The 25,188-nt window shown below is 40.5% G+C and overlaps 1 protein-coding gene across 3 annotated transcripts in view; it reads right to left on the bottom strand.

Annotated features, from left to right (window-relative positions):
- scn8ab (sodium channel, voltage gated, type VIII, alpha subunit b) overlaps nt 1-22,225 on the bottom strand; it is a gene marked incomplete at its 5' end in the record, with an annotated part of 48,554 nt that extends 26,329 nt beyond the window's left edge. The window contains 11 exons of one of the 3 annotated variants that reach the window (XM_083892314.1): nt 85-441; nt 2,161-2,442; nt 2,527-2,733; nt 3,761-3,902; nt 5,157-5,220; nt 5,408-5,629; nt 10,744-10,835; nt 13,076-13,204; nt 13,300-13,380; nt 14,006-14,136; nt 21,944-22,225. In XM_083892314.1, the coding sequence (XP_083748440.1) occupies nt 85-441; nt 2,161-2,442; nt 2,527-2,733; nt 3,761-3,902; nt 5,157-5,220; nt 5,408-5,629; nt 10,744-10,835; nt 13,076-13,204; nt 13,300-13,380; nt 14,006-14,136; nt 21,944-22,225 (1,989 nt within the window). The remainder of the gene's footprint in view (nt 1-84; nt 442-2,160; nt 2,443-2,526; nt 2,734-3,760; nt 3,903-5,156; nt 5,221-5,407; nt 5,630-10,743; nt 10,836-13,075; nt 13,205-13,299; nt 13,381-14,005; nt 14,137-21,943) is intronic. The other 2 variants (XM_083892313.1, XM_083892315.1) reach the window with 2 other exon arrangements.
- Nucleotides 22,226-25,188: the final 2,963 nt, after the last annotated feature.

The following is a 25,188-nucleotide window of genomic DNA, read 5'->3' as shown; positions in this document are numbered from 1 at the left end:
AAGAGGTTGTGAAGGATAAGCTGCAGAGACCGGGGCCACCACCATCATGCCTAAACTGTATAGGTGTCCCATGGACGTCCTTACACTGTCATCAGTGGCTGCCTTATCTATTTTCACCTCAGGCAGAAGCCGTCTGCCGGGCCCAGGGCCGATGAGAGACACCACACCGTTGCAGTCCACTGTGCTGTTCCTTTTCCCTCCAGCGTGGGGTGCAAGTGGATGGATGCGTGATGAGCCTTGGCTGTAACCACTGTAGCTGTTGCGGCGGTAAGGGATGAACAGGGACCCCCGTCGATCCTCGCTCTCCTCCACCGTGCTGTGCTCGTCGTCAGCAAACTCGTTCTCTGAACCCATGTCTTTAGAGCGGCCTTTGAAGCTGAAGATGCTGCTGCGGCTGTTGTGGCGCGACATAAAGGGTGAGCCAGGGATGCTCAGTAGCGACTGAAATGGAAGACAGGTGCAGAGATGGAGAGTTGGCCATCAAAGTGAAAACAACAAGAATAAACAGAATAAAGAGACAGACATGAAAATATAATTTATATGCTTTTCTCACCACGTGATATAAAGATTTGACTCTTCCACCAGGTTTTAAAACCTGCCCAAAACCGTGAAGCTCCATAATGGAACCGACCAGTAAAAAAAAAAATCCACCCCATGTGCACACAAAAAAAAAACAAAGCCTCTAAGAGATGAAAAAATAATGAAAATTAAAAAGTAGAAAAGAACTCCTCGCACACATTCACTGTACCACTCTATTATTCCGCATTCATTGCACAAAGCAATGCAATGGAGCCATGCAGTGAGGGCCCCATCTGACTTTCAAAATAAAAGAATCTGAATTCTGCATGAATTTGTAATAATAAAAAAAAAACTTTTTGAATTCATCTAATGGGCTGGATATTAATGCTGGCAGGCCAACTTTGGCCCATGGCTGCCGCTGACTTGCTGACCTGGATTAGACCATTATGTTCTTTTCTATGCTTTGAAATAACAGCATTAGTTCGAGAAAAACAGCACGTTTTAGTGATGTTTTAATCTGGATCATTGCCATTAGCAGTGTACTTTTGGTTTGTATAAGACTGTACTATTTGGTTACTTAAAAAGGCAAACCCTTTTGTGGACTACTCTTGTGTGTGCTCAGCAACAATCAACAGACGAAGCACACAACAGACTGGGCGACAAAGCATGAGAACTTAGATTTTGTACAAGGCGTGATTTACGCACAAATGATCCAGCAGCATGATTAGCAGCTCTCTACAAAGTTACATGGAGCCTCACTCACCACAGATGAGTGGATCAACTCAGAGCTTACTATCACAATATTACAAAAGATATTATCGTAACGTGAGATTTGTTTGGATGAAATCTTTGTTCTCTGGTTTCTCAGTGCACACATAGATGGAGGACTGGTCTGCACATCACTCCCTTTCCCAAGGGCACCAGGGAACTATGGTCGCCATCGGATAACAGAAAGGATGTCATCTTTGAATTTCATACTAAAATTCCACTTTAAACCGCAAAACACAGACTCTGGCTGCTTTGTCCGATCGAGCTTCTGTATAAACATCACAGCTCAAGATGGTGGTGTCGTAAAGCACTTATAAAAGGCTGATTCTAAGACTAAGGAAACCAAAGTATGCTTTTTCATTTCAATCAATTCAATCAATTATGTAAACATTCTTTAGGGAACTATACTCAAATTCTGCCAATAAACACTCCTAAATTTAACACACTAAGCTGTTCCTCATGTATTTTGTTTTTTTACGATTATTTTATAGTTATTTATTGTCTTCATTTCCTTATACATACACTTTGTTTGGGCAGTATGGGGGTGGAGAATAAAAACTGTAAAATGTTTGTTATAAATATTTCTGGACAATTCTTTTCTCCCCTCCCTTGTGTAAAAATATGCTCAAAAGAAAGTTAAATTACAGCCCAATCTGAAAATACCACAACAACAGGAAAGGCATTAGTAACAAAGCTGAAGCAGCGGAGATACCTCAAAATGGTTGTTGCTCAAGAGGAGAATGAAGTTAATTTACTGAAGCTGGTTTGCCTGGATGTTTATGATTTTAAAGCCACTTCATGATTTCAAGGGCATGTGCAGATGAACACAAATGCTAACTCAATCCTTCAGGAGTTAGTTTGTCTTAATTTTACCTGGTTCATGATGGATGTCTTCCGCCCAAGCCGGGTTCCAGGGAAACGAATGGTGCTTTTCTTGCTTCCATCATCTGAGTCAGACTTCACAACCTTTTCACTGTCTCCCTTCTCCTTCTCTTGCTCTTTCTGACGCCATTTCTTTTTGCGATTGCGGCGTTCCTTTGCACTCTTGGAGCTCAGCTTGGAGACCTCAGAGGAGCTGCGGGACAAGTGGCCCCCTCCTTCATCCTCTAACGCTGCCTCAGACACTGTACCTGCAGATGTTGCCATGGCAGCAGCCTGCGGAGAAGAAACAAAATGCACATGACAAACATAAACTCAGAAAAATGGGTACATGTGAATGTGTTTGAGATGAGACCGAACCTGAGTCTCCTCCTGCTGCCTTTTCAGTTGCTCCAGCATGGCCTTGAATTCGGCCTCTTTCTGCTCCGCCTCCTCAATGGTGGCCTGGTTCTGCTCCTCATAAGCCATGGCCACCACAGCCAAGATGAGATTCACCAGGTAGAAGGAGCCCACAAAGATGACAAGCACGAAGAAGATCATGTAGGTCTTCCCAGCAGCTCGCAGAGTCTAACATAGAAAATGTTGTTTTAAACAAGCATATTGATGCGTTTGCACTGCTTATTGTGAACCAAAAAATTATCCTAACTGTAACCAAATGAGACTGTAATTCACATTTTAACCCTCACCAACATCCAGGGAATTAGGTGTGGTCTATGCTTATACCAGAAAAGGTAGTAAAGGAAACTGAGGTGACACAAACACACAGTCTGGTTTCCATACTTCAGAGGACATTACATTGACTTATATTAACCCTTAGAATACAGCTCATTTCTGCTGCTTTTTTCCATACTATGTTTAAACATACAGTATGTACATGTGGATAGAGTTTCTTATGTCCTCAGCACAACCTAGGCAATCTGATGGAGAAAAAAAGTTCCCAAACTATATTAAACACACCAAGGGTTAATTTCCCGTCCTTACCTTAACCTCAACCTAACCATACAACATATCTTCACCTTAAAATGTAATATTTTAATACTTGCTTTGCGTCCCCATAAGGAAGACGAGGCCTCATAAGTTGACTGTGTAAACATTTCTATGTCCCCTATGTTCTATAATGACAGTGGTGGTGCAGTTCTGTAGGAGGAATGAACAGCTAGTGTGGTGTGCAGAGAGCAATAAAGAAGGAGGTAGAGATATTGTAATAGAAAACAGATTAATTCAATTTATCATATAATTACCTTCATACAAATGTACAAAATGTGTTCCACATATGTGAATGGCAAATGTGCCTCGTCACACACTTCTGCCTACCGATCAGCTGTGCTTGCTTTACTTCTATCCAGAGGCTAAATACTGGGTGGCACTTTTTCTAATTCATTCGGTATTAATATCAGTGTTTACATTTTTTATGACCAAGTGAGGAGAAAAATAATTGGTAGTGCTAAGAGAGTGTTGCACATATCACTGTAACTTCAGAGAGGCTTTAATAGACCTCATCGTCTATCAGAAAACAGTTGTGCTCTTGTCTGGACATGTATGTGTCAATTTGAGACTATTCAGAAGGGACATTTGGGGGAAAAAAATCTGTTACCAGCATGTAGAGATTTTCCCAGAAGTCTTGGGTCATGAGACGGAAAAGGGTGAGAAAAGCCCATCCAAAGCTGTCAAAGCTGGTGTAACCATAGTTGGGGTTCCTTCCAGCTTTGATACATGTATATCCCTCTGGGCAGTTTCTGAAAATAATACACAATCATGACAAAACACAGTCAGATCTGGAGATCTTCTTTTTTTCCCCTTGGGGCCATAATAATAATAATAATAATGCATTATATTTAAGGCGCCTTTCAAGACACTCAAGGTCCTAGATCCTCAGCAAAGGGCCATTCTAACCCTAACCCTAACCATCAGCATCAGAATTACCACTGAGGTTTTATAAAGCAGTGGAACAAGACACCAATGGGGACAACTGGTGAAAGACAATTCGGCAGCAAACATAGAGGCTGACATATCAAAGGAAGGACATCACTTGAAGGAGATCTAGGAGATCCAACAGGATGCAAGAACCACCTTGGCCCCCTTACACGGTCTATAACATGTGTCCCCTACAACAGGCCCTTGAGATGATCTGGTGGAGCAGGAGGGCAGCTGACATGATGGAGAATTGCAGAGGGTGTCTGGAATCCAAAGAAGGTGAATACAAAGGCCATCGAGTAATTCTGGAACATCTCTCTCCTAAAAGTTGAAAGCAAGACATTTTCCTGGTGGAGACTCTCCTAAAACAACCTCAAACATCAACTTCTAACAGGTGCAGAACCTGGAAGAACAATACTGATGCGATAGCTACCTGGACCTAAGATGGGGTCTGATTGTAGGGTAAAGTTAACCCAAAAGCCCACAGAACACCTTCAGATGTTTTAGGATTCCAGCAAAATCCAATAAAGTTGGATTGAATGACACAGTGGCCCTCCATACTGTTCCTGTAGTGTCATCCAAGTGTGCAAGCCATATCATTGAAATTCAAAAAAATTTGTGTCATTCAAAAAAATGGCATCATTACCACCATGACTACCACTTTTAGTCTACATTGTCACTGTAGCCTCCTACTTAGGAGCCATGTTTGCATAGTTGTGTATATTGCAAGAACTGATTGCATGTAAACAGCTATCTGGATTTCACACTGATGTTGCGCATGAAAGCTTTTGTGCCATTTTGTGTCAAATTGGATGACACCACATGAGCAGTTTGGAGGATTTGTTTTCTGTTTTTATTTAATGAAACTACAAAAGTATTTGTGAACTCAAGAACTTCCCCCCACCCCTCCATCGGCATAGTGGTGAGTAAATAATGAGTGAATTTTCATATTTCATCACTTTAATCATGGCTGGGTCATCTGGGCAAAGTAGTCAGACAGTGAAAGGTGCCCTGGTTACTTCTCTGATGAAGACACCTGCAGAAATCAATGAATCAGTAGAGAAACGCTAACTTACCCTGAGTCAGAACTATTTCCACATAGTAGAGCATCAAGCTGATCAGGGAGGAAATAGAAATTACCTGTGGGAAAAAAACAGAGAACAGACACTTGCATTAGCCACGAGGCACCTTCATTATACAATGCTTCTGTGTCTTTTGTTTTACATCAGAACAAAAGCAATACAAAGAGAAACGAATTACCAAGATGCCAACGCACTGCATATCTCCTATTTATCTATTTAAGTGCAGCTAGATTATCAAGACTCACTTTCATTCATGATATATTCTTCCCAGTAAAAGGCTTTCTGTCCATTTGCCAGGCTATACTCAGTCAGGTTGATTGGCCAGTATACGCATTTATGCCGCAGGTTTCCCATGAAGAGCTGCAGTCCAATCAGAGCAAAGACGCTGAGACAGAAGACAGTCAGGATCATCACATCTGATAGCTTCTTCACAGACTGGATCAGAGCGCCCACAATGGTCTTCAGGCCTGTCGGTTAACATACAATAGACACATGCACACACACACACACACACACGCACACAAATATCCATACATGAAAACAGACAAACTCACAAACACACACACACACACATCCACAGACACACAAACAGACAGATGGACAAATAAAAGAGCGTTGGAGTAATTGAGCTACACAAACATTTCAGAGTTGACTATCTAGGTCAAAAGGTTTGGTTTGGTAATACACAGCATATCCAATCCTAGATGCAACTATATGATTCTGTGCAGGCTGCACTCATGTATTTCACAGGCATCTGCACCTGATGCTGCTAAAGGTTAATGTCAGAAATTGACTTGAACAAGTGGATCATTGTTCCTGCACTACATCTGTATTTCAAGATATTTCAAGTTTTTTTTTAATTATATTTATTACTAGTAATGTATAAGATATTGCTGTCCATGCTGTGGGCATTTATCAGCTGATGTGTGACTCTGGGTTTGTTTGTTATAAAATGACCATAGATATGTCAGTAATTTCTGTCCTGTTCTGTTTATGTTGTGAAAAGGGAGCATGTGTGTAGATCCTTGTAAATCCCATATTTTGGTTTGGGGCAGTATTTTATCTTCAAACTACTGTATCTGGCAACCCACAGGAGCTGATTGCAGTACCTCATTAAAACTCTAGTGGCCACAGTTTTACATATCTCATGTATTTAGGGATTTAAAGTGATTGTAATTTCAACATTTCAACAGCTGACAAAACTCATGGGCCTCCATTTTGTCATAAAAAGGTACTCTTCTACAGTAGTTAGTTTTATTGTACATATATACTTTTGTGTAGCATGGGTACTTGCTGCTTAAAACATTGCAGCACAGAAACAAAACAATAGACCTACGTTGGACACACAAGCACTGAGGACCTTTGAGTGTTGTGATATTTGGGGCTGGAATCTTCTAATATCTAAATACAAATAATGCATATCTTGTATATGCATATATAGTGTACTTAAAAGTGTGCACAGGTCTGCATGCGCGTGTGAATGCTTGTGTGTGTGTATATTGCCTTGGGGGCTTAATATCTCCTGTCCATGCTAAGCAGCAGAAGATCCATGCTAAGCGGCAGAAGAACACATTATTCCCCTCTCCTGTGCAAACTTTCTTAGTATTGACTTCCATTGTTTCCTATCACTTATGATAAGCATTTCTTGAAATCTATAGCATGGTCCTTTAAAAGTTGATACTGTAAATTACAGTCTCAGAATTATACAAAGAATGAACAAAAACATAATTTCTGCATGTTTCTTGACTTCTCTAAATCTAAATCTGATGACAGTTGTTAGGTATTTGGTTTGTTGCCTGGCCACTGCTATATTCTATGACTCATTGGCTTTGAATAATGAATAATAGCCAGTAAACGTTGCTGTTATGACTGCAGAACAAAACCTTTAAAAGTCATATTGTCATTTAAGTTTTTGGAAGGCTCAAAAACATATACTGTATATTAAGATTCATGAGGTGTCGTTGCTCTGTAAAGTACGCACAAGTGTTCCAGTAATTCTGGTTTTAATTGGTAATTTGATATAATAAATACATTAAGAGGCAGTCAGTGTCATTTCTGCACCGAATGGCTCTTAATGACATCACCAGCACAAAACTGCAGTTCCTGTGTCTGAGATGTTTTGGCTTAAAGTGGCTTTAAGTAAGCCACGAGAGGAGAGGTGTCAAACTGGCGGCCCGCGGGCTACATTCAGCCCCCCTTATCAATTTCATGCAGCCCACCACTTATTATCATGTTGTAAAGAAAACATGGCCCACAACCTCCTCTTCCTTTAAATACACCACGTGGCTGAGGCAGTTATATTAATAATTGTAATTATCACATTATTAAATGTATTCAATTTAACATTAAGTTATATGTGTGAGCTTGTTTAGTGTTTTAAGTTGTCCACATTATTTACTTAATTTCAGATTTATTTCTGCCTATTTTTGACCTTATAGATCCATTTTGCATCATATGTATGTTTTATTGTTATATCATTTATTGTCATTTCATTGTGTTATAATATTAAGCTCATATATTACCTATCAACTACGTGACCAGACTAGAAGCTTATTGGCGCCCAGGAAATTTGAGTTTGACAATCCTGCTCTCCAGTTTAAAAAGCAGTCCAAATGCATAATCTCAGAGGTTAGCTAGTTATAGGTTCTGCTCCCCCATAAACCAAAGGCTTATAGCCTTTATCCACAACATAAACATACATAGCCACAACATAAACATAAATACAATGTTCAAACTTATAAATCGTGAATATACTGGTTGAACCATTGTTGTCAATGAAGCCAGTATTTGAATTTAGCATGTTTCCCAAGTCTCTGTGGCACATTGTGGTCATTTTTTATAACATATAATGCATTACTTACATACAGTTAGTTTAATTTTTGTGCAGTAGGAGGAAGTGGAGATGTGTTGTCCATCTTTATCAACACTGTCGGCTTTATGACTCTATTTTCACTTCAGGAGCTTTATTTGTTTGGGAAAACTTACTTCCACAAAAAAAGCCTATAATATTTTGCACTAAATTTTACTACTTAACTACTGTTAAGGAAGATATTTCTTTGATTCAAGGTTAACAATAGAAAATGAGGTCACATTAATCTGTTTCATAACCACAACAAACACAACAACAAACACTGTGGCTAAGTGTGGGACATTTCCAACAGAAAGACACTCTTTTATTTGCATATTATAGACTAACGGTTCCATGTAAAGAGTGAGTTATTTTTTCCCATAGAGAATAAAACTCCAGCTGGACCAATAAGGATCCATCTGGAGAGGAAAAATTATGATTTCCTTCCACTTGTTTTGTTCATCTGTGGAAACGTCACCAACTTAACCACAGTTTTGAATTACACTGCATCCAACATCGAATGAACACAGCAGGTCTTACAAACAGCAAGCAGCTACGACTAGGCTCAGTCAGGAGAGGGGGAACGTGGAGAGGAGCGAGAGAGAGGACAAGTGAGGAAGAGCAGTAGGTTTGAAGGGGGGGAAATGGCATGGGGAGGTGGCATGCAGGTCATTTAAACGCCAAGGCTGAAGGAATTGACTCTGTGTCAGCATTACTCATCTGTAAACCATGATGGTGACGTTACTATAACATGAAGCTTCATTCCCATTCCAGGAACCACGTTCTCTCACTCTTTCAGTGTGGGGCGAACCGTCAGGCCAGTTTGGCCCAAATCACGACTGAGGACTACATGATGGAGGGTGGGTTTACTGCACATTACTCAGTGTGTTGTACATGGATAATGTCTAAATAACTGTTTCAGTGATGTGTCTTTGTCTGTGATCATTTTTAGGATAATGCATAAGTAAACCTATTTTCAGAGGTGGAAACTAATTATTAAATGAGAATATTTTGGACTTACTCACTTTTTTTACATTTTGCAATAACTAGAACAAGGAAATGCTATGATAATGTAAAACTGAAATGCTATAATAGTGTTTTTATTGTAGGAATGATAACAAATATTATATATAGCTATAACGACCAGCTATCTGTCTACAGACTACCCTTGCAAAATGCACACAGGACTAAGGCACAAAAGGCTTCGCTGTCATGTATGTTTCTGCAACGCTGTCAATAAAAACTGGTTCCGCCTTTCAGGCAGTTCCTCCAATCATCATGCAGAAACACAGCGTCCACGCATGTTCACTGCTCCATTGACTCCAAGAGAAGCTGAGCTTCCCTGGAAGTGACTTTACTGCGTTTGCCCAATAATGATGGAGGAGCCCAGCATCCGTACCCTCCCACTGCTCCATTGACTCTGAGAGAAACTGAGCTTCCCTGGAAATGACCATTTTACGCATTTGTCCGATCACCGTTGAGCTCAATGCAGTGGAAAAAAACCTACTCTGTGTCTTCACATAGAGAACAGTTGAAGATGAGCTTCAAGTGGTTTTAATGCGGAGGCTGCTATTGGAATTACGAAAATCACGTAAGGCGATACATCATCCGTGATAAACAGCAGATTCTGAGCGTACTAGTGACACATTCTAAGTTTAGTATAGAAATGTAAATACAACACAGTGCATATGTACAACATTTTAGAGGAAGCTGAGCTTCGCTTGCTATCAGAGTAACGACACTGATATACGGGCACTGTGTCCGCTCTCATCAGTTATTAAGTTTGCCTAAACGGAACACAAGACGTTCCGTGACATGTGAGCTGCACATGCATCAGACACTGGGAAAATAACTGAAGCATTACACCTAAATGTTGTCAATTTAATTACTCAGAATTAACCTTCTTTTTACATAATTAGACTTTTAGACCATTGATTTGACATGTACTTTAGTAAAATTACTTTTACTTGAGTAGAATATTTTAATACTCTTTCCACCTCTGCCCATTTTACTGTGCAAATCATTTCAAACTAAACAATACTGTGCAGAATTGAGCTTACAGGTGATATCTTATCATAATTATGTTTCCCTTACACTTGCAGGATGCACAAAATAATAATAAGGGAAAAAACAAGATATGAAAAAAAAATCTGAATCATATAATCTTTAAAGCTTAAAGAATACAATCCAGGAGAAAAGCCCCTTAAAGCCAAACTTGTAAAAGCATGTGTGTCTCAAAGCTTCATGCAGCGTCAGTGTGCTGTCATATTAGGCTTGGCAGTCTTAGGGAATAGAAAAGTCCTCAGAAATACAAAGTGTCATAGACTAAAAATTTTGAATATTGCATGAAATAAAAGTGAAAGGAATGCAGATGTGAAAAGAGGTGACAATTTTTAAGATTTCTCTAATAAGTTAATTCAAAATAATCTTAAAAATCAAAACTAAAATACGACGTAATGTCTTGCCCGTTATTATTAAATGTATTCAAACTTTACTTTTAGTAGAAATGTTCAAAATGATAGTTACCTGTAGACTGCTAAGCCTATCAAAAATGTATGGCTACCATTTTTGATTACCATAAAAAAGTAAAACAAAAAAAGTAAAATGAAAAGTCTCTAAAAAGATCGCTCCCCGCCCTTTTTTTTCTTAAGAAAAACAAAATGAAAGAAAGAGAAATAAAGCTGGCTAATAGATAAAGTAAGCTCAGCCTTTGTGTTTAAATGGGAGTCTCACCTGGAATGACAGAAATAGTTTTCAAAGCTCGGAGAACCCTGAACGTTCTCAGCGCCGAGACATTCCCAAGGTCCACAAATTCTGTTATATATCTGTAACAAGGTAGGATGACACACAATACAGAACCCCATGACACACAACACACACAATAACGACATACACACGCACGCATGTACGCGCAAGGGCATGACACCAGGACCACCATCGAAGACCAGGAGGGGACACCACGGTGAGAGAAAGAACGCCTGCCCCACCAGTGGGAAGGGAGCGGAGGAGGAAGAGGAGAGGAGAAGGACTGAAACAAAACCACACCTAACATCAACCCCGTGACTCGCCCACCCGCAAAACACAGACACCTGGACTGTCTTACCTGGGATAACTGAAATTGTTTTCAAAGCCCTCAGAACCCTGAACGTACGCAGAGCTGACACATTGCCTAGGTTTACAAACTCTGTTATATACCTGCAAGGTGGATCAGATACAGTTACTCAGCAGCCATCTCCAACAGAGGACAGAGAGAAGAGTCACATGATAAACTGTATTAATGACCAGTTTGAAGGTGGGATGGTGAAAATGAACATTGAAAATGTACTCATTATGCATTTGTATGTGTCTGTCTACCTTACCTTAGCTTTCTCACTGTTATGATAGTGGAGAGGTGGGTGAAATGTCTGAGTCAAAAAACTATTTTTTGAGTTTGAGGGTTATAGCCAAATCCAAGTGAAGTAAATGGTGACCACTTGCTCAAATGTAAGGAAAACAAAACAATAAGAAGAAAATAAATGCAGAAAATGCCTCCTGTGGTGTTGTACCAAGAGTCAGGAAGGTCCAAAATTCACATTTGACACATGCAACATTTGATATAAGTACAGTTATCAACTGGTTCTCACAATACACAATGGAGAGAGAGTTGCAGGACTTTTTGTTAAATCTAAAATGCGAGAAGATCTCTCTTTTGTTTGTGTTGGAATTTCAGGTTCTATGTTAGCAGAGCCTTGCAGCTATCGAGAGGCAATTTATGTTTTGTTTTTCTATTTTTGTAGACACAATTTCATTCAATTATAAATTAAAATTGGCTGCAACCCTGAAACGTCAAAAGTATTCCTGGAGTAGCCTGGATTGTAGAGTAGATAATGAGTTCACTTTCTTTCTTTTTTTTTGGTTGAACTATTTTTTAATAACCAATTCAGATCGCTTTGTGTACGAAAGCATGTTAACAACATACGCATGACTCAGCCTGGTCTTTAAACCAGATCCATACAGCAGATCCATGTCCACAGAGAAGTCAATGATGTCATGGAATGATACAGTTTATTACCCCGGATTTCCACTGGACACATTACAGCCGCAGAACGTCAGTGGCGCGGTTCTGCTTCGTCCTCTGCCGAGCGTCAATCCCCACCGGGCGCGTTACGGCAGCGGCACGGTGCCTTGGGAGCCAGCGGTATTCACGGGAGATCGCATGGTAATCTTGAACGGACGCGAGTTCGCAAGATCCCGCAATAGACTGTGTGTATAAAGGAAACAACAACCACACAGCTTCTTTTCATTCTCCGACGTGGAAGAACTGTTGATCTGGTGTCATAAATGATTTTATGTTTCTCCACTTCAAAAATCAGTCTGTCGTCGTACATTATGACTCTCCGAGACGCTCTGATTAATTGACTGTTGACCTGGATGCACCGGTCACGACGTAATGTTGATGTGAAGTTGTGATAGGCTGGCAGCGTTGGCTCAGTTGGTAGAGCACCTGCCCCATATGCTGAGGCTGTAGTCGCTGCAGGTGACCCTGGCTTGAATCCCGCACCAAGTGGACTTTCCTGCATGTCATTCCCCATCTCTCTGCCTCCTGTTTCCTGTCTCTCTCCACTATACTATCATAAAAAGGCAAAAAGGCCCAAAAAAAAAAAAAGTTGTGACAGGCTATATGACCTGCGTATTGTGTTTTATTTTGAAAGGGGGGCGGAAATGTTTTACTTTGATTCTGTGTCGCTTTTCCTGTCTGGTGCGAACTGCTCTGTTGGAATTTACAAGGTTCAGCAGCGGCAACGGCAAAAATAGAACTGCTACCTATCGATAGCGCTGCAGCGCGGCGAGCCGCTTCTGGGACACTGCTGAGACGTTCCACAGCGCGCCCAGTGGAAATGCTCTCATTGATTAGAATGGAAGCGATTTGCAACGGTGACCGCGCCGCTGACGTTCCGCGGCTGTAACGAGTTCAGTGGAAATCCAGGGTATGTCTGAATCCTTTTGGTTCTGTGCTTCTTTTTGCAGAGCCCTTTACATAACCTGTTTTATGTAACGTTTAAATCTGTGCATAAGGAATACTTACGCCATTGAGATGACCATGAAATCCAGCCAGTTCCATGGGTCTCTGAGAAAGGTGAACCCATCTATACAGAAGCCTCGGGCAACAATTTTTGTGAGCGACTCAAATGTGTAGATACCAGTGAAGGTATACCTTGGGTAAAAAAGGAAAAGGAAAAAACAGTAAAGAGGAGAGGGATACATTAAAAAGAAATGATTGCTGGGATGAATGTGTGCATGTATACTCACTCTACTTGTTTAGACCACTCTGGGGGGTCACTAAATGTCATGAATATACAGTTGGTCAAAATCGTACACATGATGATCATGCTGAATAACGTGAGGAAATAAGTTAAGGAAAGTTGGACATTTACCATTGTTTTCAACACAACAGAAACTGTTATTCAGTCTGAATACAGACGCTTGAAACTGCAGTGCGTGACCAAATGTCCGTTACATTCATTGATTGTCAAAAGAGTCCACACACGACCCTCTCTGTGTTTCTCAGTCAGGAAGTCATTTGGTTTTCGTCAAAACGGTTGGCGGCAACAGCAGTGTTACGCTAGTAAAGCGAAATGGCTGCAAACAGGTTCGATTATGTGAACGAAAACAGGACAATGAAAGGCTTTAGAAGTTAATTCTCAGTCAATTTGAAGGGATAAACGCTTGTGTAGGAACACAAACGCTCCCTCAGTCAGGTCTGATTGTTTGATTTGCTTGACAGAGCCTGCGTTCAGATAAAAATAATATGACATAAACCCAAACATGGGCAGAATAATGACATCCAAAACAAACAAACAAAAAAATTACTAAAAGTTACGCACTGCAGCTTTAAGGAAGAACAAACAGTTAGCTCCACTTACTATTGACTGAACATAGCACAGCAGGGAGAGAAAAACAAGCCACGTTTAAACACTGCATCTGTTCATCAGGGTAAAAACAGACAATGAATCACTTGAAAGGATATGAATGTATCAAAATCTTAATAGCTATTCGCCTAAATATATTAAAAGGGCTTATGATGTACAAGGAGGGCGTGGCACTGAAGCGGAAGAGTGTTTTCCCTTTGTTTAGGACTATAAATGTCTGTGGAGAAAGAGAGAGAGAGAGAAAAGGCAGTTAGATCATTTGCAGAATGAACGATTATGAAACACAAGGTTTAGTGAGGTCTGCAAACCTTTGTGCTGACTTCCTTAAACAAAAGGAACAAACGCCTGTAACTTGACTGTAATAAGCTGAGTCCTGAGCTCACCTCTTACGCATTACTGCACTGGTTTGTACTGAGGTGATGCTGGTGTTTTATTTGGAGTCCTGTCAGTGTTGTCACATGTTGCAGTGTTCACCCCCACATGCAGAGATACCAGCAGGTAAACTATGTCATGTTGTCATGGCCTTACATTAGGACACAGGATACAAACACTGATAAGATTAAAATAAAGTTATAGAAAAGGGCATAGTCATGGTAGCAAGGACAACACAACTCTGACATCACTCATCTGTGGCCAGTTACCCAATAACCAAGAGTACAGTTAACATCTCTGCTCTGGTTGCATCAGAGTGAGCCTCAGTTCTGGCGAGTTTTTCATCACAGTGGCAGCTTTGAGAGCTGCCTTAGAAGCAGCAGACAGGCACATGGGAAGCTCTCTCCTCTCCGTGGCCAAATGACTTTCTTCTCCCCAAGTTTAAAGCTCTTACTGGAAGAGAACCGCAAATGCTGTCATCGATCAGGGGCAGATCTGCTGACTCTAGGCTCTCAACAACCACTCCCCACCCATAAACAGCACTGGGCCAAGTGGAGCTGGGCACTGGGGTGAGGCAGCAGCAGCAGCAGTGTGTTTCTTTGTGCAAACCTAGGTGTTTGTGGATGTTTGTGCTCAGTTCTGGATGAAAACAACATGGAGGTCAGAGTGAGAATCACGAGTATTATTTACAAACACACAGGCGACTGGGATACTTCATATTTACAGCGACCGAGTGCTTCCCAGTTTTTAGGCATTAGACTTCACAGAGCTCTAATTCATGAGTTTGGATGAGAATCTGTGAGTCCTTACCTCACCACATCACTCATGTGTACGTATGACACATCTGATAGATAGATAGATAGATAGATAGATAGATAGATAGATAGATAGATAGATAGATAGATAGATAGATAGATAGATAGATAGATAGATAGATAGATAGATCGCGCAACAATAACTGAATAAAGCCATGACTCAAAATGTATCAGAATGACTTTACTATAGATCTTTTGTTCTTATTGAGTCTCAGTTTCAATGTCATCACCGCCATCATCATCTCAAATGGAAGATTCACATTAAACTCTTAATTAATTGGTCAATGAATTAAGCTTATAAAATACTGAATGCAGGAATGCATTAAATGCTGCAGAATTGATATGAGCTATATCAATTACAATAGTGAATAATTTGAATCAGAAATGAATTAACATTGACGTGACTGAACTGGATCACTATACTGTTTTTGGTTGTTCTAACATTGATAATCTTCCATTCCCCAATTAGTTTGAATTCCCAAAAGAAAACTGCATTGACAGAGAAGAAATGAAATTCTCCTTCTAAACATTCATCTGAAGCTCGCCCATCCTACACAAATGTACACAAAATGTACTATGCATGTCATTCAGAGCATGCTCGTTCAAGTCCAATATAACTACACGATAACAACACAAATCAGCAGAGTAAGACTCAAGCCCTGTGTGTTGCAAAGGAGTTGCAGGAGAAATGCTCACAATTCTCCACAGAGCTTTAAAGAAAATGGCACATATGCAAGAAATCTGGAAGCAGAATGCAGCTCCAAGGACAGTATGTGTGTCTGTGTGTGCTTGTATTTGTTACTTCTTTTCTGGCTTAAACACTGACCAGCAGTCGTCATGGAGACCAAGACCTGGTCCTAATGAGACAAAAGCTAATATCTAAAGAAGTGGTTAAGTTCAGGGCTAAGATTTTGATTGTAGTTAGGGTTAGGCATTAACTGGCTATGGTTAAGGTGGGAGATAAGGCCTTAAAAAGCTGTGCGTACCTCAGTGTTTGTGTGTTGCAGGGATATTAAGAGGGGCTTGCAGGGGAATGGGACAGCAGCAAAGGGAGGTAGGGAGAAAGACATACACAGAGAGAGAGAGAGAGGGATGAGGGGGTGGAGGGGGGAGTGATGCAGAACAGAAAGCCAGAGAGCTGCAGAGGGGAGAGAGCCAAACCTGAGATGGATGGGAGGAGTGGGTCGGCATGCAGCAGAGAGAGAAACTGAGAATGAGATGATGAGTGAGATCTGAGCAGGGAAACAACAGTGTGTTTTCATCGTATCAGCCCAGGACCTCGAGCTCACACTGTCTGATCTGTCACCTCACAAACATGACTCTACATTTGCTCTTTCTAACACATCGGCATTTTCGGATATTACAATAATGACAATTTAAACAGTTGGTTGATCCAGTGTGATTCGCTGATTGTTTGATACATTGATGAAGAAGACACGTCTTGTTTTTGTGAATGTCCTCCTCCATGTACATAACATACAGGACCTGGGAGTTGAAATCATCTTTGTGGATTTAAATGTGTCTTTGCATGAATGTGAGACACAAAGCTGGAGTGTTTAGTTTAAAATAGCACCTTCCACTTTGTTTATGGTGAAAATGTGTGACAAAACAACACAGATCACAGTAGTTGACATAGTATTAATAGTAGGAGTGGGTTTTTTGTTAATATCTGATTAGTCCTATAGCCTGGAACTGAAAAACTGATATACGTTACCTGCCAAAATCATATAAAATGAACAAAAAACATGAATCACCCCATGTTTTTCTACCTGTACATTGTGCTGCAAAACTCCCACGTTCCCACCCTTACCCCTACCTCCTTCATTACACCAACCTGGCCAGCAATGAAAGCACACTCACTCCCCCACTCCATCCCTTCCTCTCCTCATTCAGCCCAGTACAGGAGGATGCTGTGTCATCAGTGACTGACGACTCAGACAGTGCACTAAAGCCTGGCCCTCACTCTAATTTACTACACACCCTGAAAAAAAAACGAAAAAAAGAAAGAACGCCAAAGAGGAGGCAGCGGAAGCGAGAAGTAAAAGCAGAATAACGTTCAGAGACTCGCACTGAGAGACAAAGCTATAGGACAGCAGCATAACGTAATGCTTTACACGCTTCATCCGGAAGAAGCCTGGTCCACACTGCCAGAGTGAGGAAAAATACTGAAGCCTCTGCGTCAATGAAACACACACAAACACAGACGTGTGTGCACATGTACAACACCAGCTAAAACACTTGTATGTCCTCCACCCACTCTGTCCCACTCTTCCTGTGTGACTACAGCACCTTGAACATTGCTTAATCACATCAGACATTTGAAAAGCCCAGGCAGTCCTCTCCCCATCACAGGGGAAAACAAGAACTGCAACGCTGCATTTCTCCTCCTCACCACTGCCCCCTCTTCCTCCCTCTTTGATGCATGAGTGCTGTGATCAGGTTTCCTGCAGCTGACGGTAACACACACACACACACACACACACACTTAGACACACTCATTGACATACAGTGCAATGGTGAGCGATAGGATGACTGTCGGCCGAGTAGAGGAGACAAGCAGCCTGGAAAGGTGAGGACACAAAAAGCATGGGAGGAATGAATATACTTGAAGGTACTTCCTCAGGTGTGATAAAGGTCAAAGACATAAGTGGATTAGGAAAATGACTGATACGAATTACAGTCCGGGGGACAGGAAAGATGAGGTCTTATGCTGTAACTCTTATTGAACTGAAAGAACACATGGGCATACAGTATATGATTAAGTCAGCACATCTTGACTAAGCAGAATGAAGAGCCTGTACAAGCAGAAACAGGGTAAGCAGTAGTCTAATAGTTAGATAAGCCATAGCTGGCAGAGTAAAAGCTCTGTGTTCCTTTCAACCATTTTGTAATGCCATTAAAAGACAATGTATAGCATGTGGCGCCAGCAGAAGTATAGGGCTGCAACTAATGATTATTTCTATTATCAATTCATCTGTCAATAGCTGTTTCCCAAACCTCAATGGTGTCTTCAAATGTCTTGTTTTATCTACAAATCCAGTCAAAAAGGGTGCAAAGAAATTCACATTTACGAGGCTGAAATCCGAGATTTTGCCTTCATTTATATTTGATTGATTGTTATCTGGCCCCACAGTGATGCAGTGGCTGGCGTTGTTGCCTCACACCAAGATGGTCACCAGTCACTGTTTACTTGGTAAACTCCAGCTTCCTCCCACAGTCCAAAAACATGCAGGATTCGGTTGATTGGATTCTAGGATTGACCGTAGGTGTGAATGTGAGAGTGAATGCTTGTTTGTGTCTGTATGTTGGCCCTGTGATGGACAGGCGACCATCCAGGGTGTAGCCCGCCTTTTACCCCACCGTGACATTTGGAGGATCAAGCAGGAGAAAATGAAAAAGACACATTGCTTAGAGTTGATAATTAATTCAGTAATCAGTTATTTATCAATTAATTATTGCAGCTCTACTCAGAAGCCAGAGGTTTGCTAGAGTGTTAGATAGCAGTTCAGAAGATGTATACATTTATCTAAGTTCAAAGTTAATTGTACGGTGAATCTAAATTTTCTATTTGTCTGTCCATCTTTTTTACATCATGTCAACTAAAGTGAACAATTACTAAATTGGCCTTTGAAGGCTACTCTGTAATCACTCACAGCGTTGTGACCACCAAATTGGCACGTATTTTTTACCTATAATTGCGCAAAAATAATATTTATTTTGGGGCTCAAGAGAGCTCACATGGTACAGCTGCTCCACAATGTCCTGAGTGTATATACGGTACAGTCCTCTGCAGTGGCTGCAGCGGCCACAGGTTTGATTCCTACAGCCCTTTGCTGTGTGTCTACATCACTTTCTATGTCTCTGTCTCGCTCTGTCTTATCAAATCTGTCCTATCAAATAAAGGCAAAATTGCCCAAAAACAATACACATTTTGTCAACAAACTATTTTTTATCACTGATGTTGATATGTTATTTTACAACTGGTGCTATTTTTAAAGGAAATTCTGGACTTCGGATCAGCTAGAGCTAGATGTTTATAAGACGTACACAACCTCATTGTTGAGATTAAATTGAAATTAAATCAATAACTGCAAATGAGTATACTGAAATGATAAATGAATGAGTTAAAGAAAATAAATTCATCATTTTAACTGAGGAGACACATTCAGAACATCAGATATTTCATATCCTGTTTATGCTCAGATGAATAATCTGTACATTCATTTACACAGCCTAAATTGTTAGTCTGTTAATCTATGAATAACTTTTTCATACAAAATAGGTTGTCGTGTCATTCTGTGATTATTCTATGGAACTTGAGATTTTGTTTTGGCAATGTAAGGTCATCTTCCACTTTTTTGTAATAAAACTACTTCACGAAATTGCCTTTAGAGACAGATCCACAGTTTGTTTTTTCTCTGTTTTTTCACTTCAAAATCCTAAGAGGTACTGACAGCTCTTGTCCAGAACAATTAAACTCTTCCCATGACACAGTCGTTCAACTACAATCTACGAAGAATATATCCAAAAACATGACTTTAGAATGACCCTTTGTCACACAGTAGTGTGCAGACACCGTACCATCAAACAAACATTTGTGGAGTGCGATTGAAGAGAATATCATCATATTCTCTTCAATCGCATGTGAACAATTCTGCAGCTACCTTTCCTTCAATCTTCAAAGTGAGATGCTTCAGGGCAAAGAGCTGTGCCTTGGAAAATAAGCAAAGTGGGGAAGGATAATACAAAGACTGCAACCCCTTTCTGTGGCCACCACTGAACTAGGGTTGTGGATCAATAGATCACAAAATGCACATAACACTTGATAGTTTCATCCAAGCTTCCACAGAGAGCCCTGCTGACTAGGCTTGTTGCTGCCTTACAGGCCGCGGATCCACTTACACATTATCCCTGCAACCACACAGGAGACTGGCTTCTCCTCTCCTATAAACAGCTGAAGGTACTACTGTATAGCATGCTCTCCACTTCATGCCCTGCCTGCAATCTCCCACCTTCACTGCTCATTGCTCCTTTGCAGAGCCACGGTAAAGACAGTCGAGCCAGACTGTTGTGACTTTCACTTTGTGTCACAGTTAATCGTTAAATGCTGAAATTGTGTGACTGTGTGACATGTGACATCAAAGTAACCCTGACATGACCTTCAACGTTGAGATACAAAAACAACAAAAACCAGGGTATTTTTTTGGATGCATTTTTTAGGATCTGTTTAAAGTGAAACACTACTTTCGGAAGACAATAAAGCTTCATTTTCCTAAAAAATACGGCAACACACACATGAAGACATTACTGATAAATCACTCAATAATGCATTGGCGGAAATACTGTCCTCTCAGGCAAAATGTAGACGAGAGAGCACTATCAATAAATAATTAAATTAGTAATAGCACTGATGGCATAAAAAAAAAATCTTAAGGCAAATATGTCATCCCCATCATGCATTTTATTATTTTACCATGCATTAAAGGTCCAGTGTGTAAGGATTAGTGACATCTAATGGCGAGACTGCAGATAGTAAAAGGAGGAGCCTTCTGCTCACCCCTCCCTTTTCCAAGAGAACTACGGTGGCCTTCATAGACCAGAAAGGATGTTGTTACTACATAACTAGCTTCCACTTTAAAATGGGAAATGCACACTGCCTGATTCATCACGGTGGCGCAAAATGGTGGCCTCCATAAAACAAGGTCTTTACCTAAGTGCATTAAAAGGCTATTGAACATTCTGAGGCTATTGTATTGTATACTAAAACCGACCTTGAGTGTCTTGAAAGGCGCCTTAAATATAATGCATTATTATTATGATTATTATTATTATTATTATTATTATTATTATTAAAACATAATTTTGCGTCATATATTCCATTTTCTACAAATAAACGTTCCAAAATTACACAGTTACACAATGATTAATTGAGAAACTGCAGGAAGCTATATCAGGGTAATTAATCTTAAAAAAAACTACACCACAGCTATTTTGTAATGTTGCAGAAGATGAAAAACTATGTGACTCTGCCTTAGTTGTGCTTTGATTTTACAGGTGTACTGAAAAAAAAACTCTCTCTGTAACTGAAGTGATGCACTGACAGTCACTGAAGAACCACAATCTAAACACTGACAATAAGCTCTTGAATGCTTCAAGGTCATCTTTGCTTCCTGATTCTGTTATGATAATCAGTACGTTAACATGCACAGTTTAATCAAGCTAAGGCCATAGTCCGACTAAGACAGGCAATCGGAGAGCTTGCCAAGTCTGAATACTGGCCATTTACGTCTGACTCCGCCTCCGTAGGTGGTGCTGTATCTCTCTATACGCTAGTGCATACTGAATCAGCTTCCTGTTGACGTTTATGTCACAGAAAAACAAACAGCAAACGGCAAGATGGATGGTGAGATGGATGGTGCCGTGGCTCTGTATGTTTCGTACCTGCTGTATGCATGGCTCTTGTGGTTGCCGCAGTATGATTTTCAGCAACAGTACTGAAGTTTATACTACCGGGTCTAAGACCAAGGAAGACATTTTGGTGAATGTGCAGAACGCCAAGTCTGACTCCAGTCCGACTAAGCATACTTCAAGGTCATCTTTGCTATGATGCAAGTAAGTGCATTACATGATGAGGCGCATGGTACACTTGTAGTTTCACGTAAGAAAAAGGGTAAACACAGTTTCTGACCATCAGCTAAAAATGACTTCTGTAAGATTTAAGAAAGGAATTTCAGTTTCTTTCACAGTCAATCATTGACATTTAGCAAATACTTTTTGATTATTTGATAAATTAAAGAAAGCTGGGTGGTGCATTTGACAAGCAGGACAACAACTCACTTTCTGGTTCAAATAATATGGGTCCAAATCCTCCAGTGGTGTTGCAGCCATTCCAGCAGGAATATCGCCGTAGATGAACGGCAGGCTCTTCCCAGCCTCCAGGTCCCTGTTTGGCTTGGGCTCATTGTCGTCAGATGTGTCGCGGTGACTACTGTCCGATCTGGGCTTGGGTGGCTTCTTGTTCTTCTCTTCATTGATTCGCTTCTCGATGTTAGCAAGCGACTCTGGGGTGAATTTCTTGAAGCTGTCAGGTCCTGGGGGTGCCATAAGGGGTGCGGCCATGTTTTCATGCTGCAGCTATTTCCTCTTTATTTGTTTTCCATCCCAGACGTCGAGCTCTGAGAGGAAGAGAGGGGCACAGAGTGAACAAGTGAGGAAGAGTCAACATCAGGTGCAGAGCAAAGACAGAGCAAGCAAAATCAAGAATACTACATCAAATATTTCCGGTTTCTTTCATTAATATAACTGACTGGACACAATTTGGTACGACTAAAACGGTTGCCATATTATGTACAGTATGTAATAACATGTAGTAGGTTAAGCTTTAGCATAAATATTATACTCATATAAAATTGCACAAAAAAGATTGAATTTCCTGGTTCTGAGGAAGGAAACAAAGAAAAATAAAACAGGAAACGTAGCATGGGCCAGTATAGCATTGCTTTTGCTCTCCATCAAGATTAATGAGCAACTGATCCTGTGTCCCTAAAGTCTGAGCCTTACTATGTACTACGGTATGTGTTACATAGTAAGGTATTAAGCACTGAATACAGGTCTGAAGAAACACAAAGAAAGAACTGAGTTTTCTCTGCTTGTTCATGAATGACCAGCTCTCCAAGCACTCGTCTGCCTGACCACCATCTTAAGTATCTGAAATTTCATCTCATGTTTTTCTTTTTTATCAAAGTGGTGTTCAGGCAAATGGTAGCATTTAGAGACATACAACTTAAGTTCCATATTTTGTAGTTTCACCATCTCACTGAGAATCAGAGATCTGACTGAGATCGACTTGCGAAAGCAGCTTTCATCTCATTTGTGGTTGAGCGCCACCAAATCCCTCCAACAATACATAGCCTATACCAGTGGTTTTCAATGTTTTTCTCCGTCACGGACTCTCTACAACCATGGTTCTCAAACCGTGATACCAAGTGGTACACAAGCTTCCTCTGGTGGTACTTGGAGGAAAATCAAAAATACTGTTCGACTGTATATACCAGGGTGTGTGAGTGGAGCTGAGGAATTTTGACCAGAGTGTGTAGAAAATGAAATGAATAACATAAAATATCTGGCTCCAGCTTAATCTAATGTCACTTCACCAGTGTGTGAAGTATATGTGAGGAAGATGAGGATGATGAGAGAGCAAATTATCTTATTGGGAATAAATCTGACTCCTGTGAAAAGTCTGTAGCTGACTTTGCTCGACCTATTTACACCACTGTATTTCAACACTGGTGATATCGTGGTATTACTTGGAAAGCTCAATATTTTATATTGTAATGTGCTGTATTTTCCTTTGTCAGTTTATAAAATCTATCTCAGTTTAGAAAAGTGAAAAAAAAACAAATACTAATTGCTGTATACTAATACTGACATACAGAAATAATGGATGAATCTGGAAACTTTTCATGGAACCCAAGGCAGTTTGCCACGGGCCTTTAAGGGTCACGGAACCTCCCTTTGAGAACCACTGGCCTATACAATAATGGAGAAGTGGCTCCTGGCACTTAAGCTAACACACAAATATTTTATGCTGTGCTGTGAAAACGACAAAAGAGCCAAACATTCTTAAGCCAAGCAAAAACACCAAATATTAGCTCGATGTGCACATAATCTAAGCGAAGGGATTCAAATATGCAGCAAGTTCTAATACAATGATGAATACATTATGATACAAAGTATGTGGCAATCCCATCCATCAGTTCCTTGTTACTGACCAAAACAAGGACAATTCATTCCTTTTTTATCAAGCAATTGAAAATAAACAAAAGTATAACTAATAATAATGACTTAATGATTAATAATAATGATCTAAGTGGAGCCTCTGAGACACTGATCTGTGTCGAGCAGCCACCCCTTCATGTATCTTCTCTGGGATAATTTGACTATAAATGATCAATTCTATATAAAATACATTGAATGGTGAAATCGACTTCCTCAAATGTCCCATTTTGTCCACAAGCTTAAAAAAAATGTTAATTTAACTGTGACAGAGCATGCATCATCTATGAAGTCGTCAAAAAGACAAAACTGAAATCTATTTACTATATACATATAGCCGTATGTATCATGATAATCTTCATGGATTATTCTGGAAGCTTTTCACAGACCCCATTTGAGAACCTTAACAACAGTGAGGTTCTAATATTATGAACTGCATCTCTCCAGGCTCCCCCTGTTGGCTGAAGGCCACATCATATTTGAGTTGCAGCTCAAGAGCAAGCTCTCCGAATTTTGACAGTATGAGTAACATTCAAGAAAACAATTGCATTGGTACAGACCTGGAAATGAATCAGAAATAAGGAGTCAGGGTAAACTCCACCGTCAGAGGGACAGAGTGATAGAGAAAGCGAAATCCACGAATATTCGAGAGTGTGAGTGAGAGAGAGAGAGAGAGAGAGAGAGAGAGAGAGAGAGAGAGAGAGAGAGAGAGAGAGAGAGAGAAAGCACAACCAAAAAGAAGAGGAATGAATTCCGATTCAGGTAACCCATCCTCGGCACAACCTCCAAGTCTCCTTCCAGCAATGCCACATCAATTGATCTGGCGTCAAGGTGATTCACACCACAATGCACTACCATGGGCAGCAGTGCATACTTGACACATAATGCTGGGACAGTCCTTAAAGCAGGCAGCAGAAACTGAGAGGTGAGCAGACCAAACTGCAGAGCAGATGATGCTTTCAATATCTACTAACTCATAAGGTCAAATGAGAATCACTGCATAAAAACGTACGAGCCGACACTCACACTTATGCATTTTCATTAAAAAAGAAAAAAAGAAGAAGAAGAAAAAAGCTGCTGTGATCACATTGAATCCTGATGGTGCATGTAATCGTCAAAAACAGGCCGGCCCAAAAGCTCTGTTCGGTTAAATCCAAGCCGACTCAGTCCAGAAATGTACAAAACAATATTAATATAGAAAACTCCGACAGCCTCAGTTGCCTCGAGTGAAAAGAGAAAAGCTCATCCCTGTCCGGTTCAGCAGCATGTGGCACACGGCGCTGATGCTGCGTCTCCTGTGCGGAGAG

This window comes from Microchirus variegatus (genome assembly GCF_963457635.1).
Source record: "Microchirus variegatus genome assembly, chromosome: 7".
NCBI lineage: Eukaryota > Metazoa > Chordata > Actinopteri > Pleuronectiformes > Soleidae > Microchirus > Microchirus variegatus.
The sequence above is the reverse complement of the archived record's forward strand: the minus strand, read 5'-3'. Positions and strand labels throughout refer to the sequence as shown.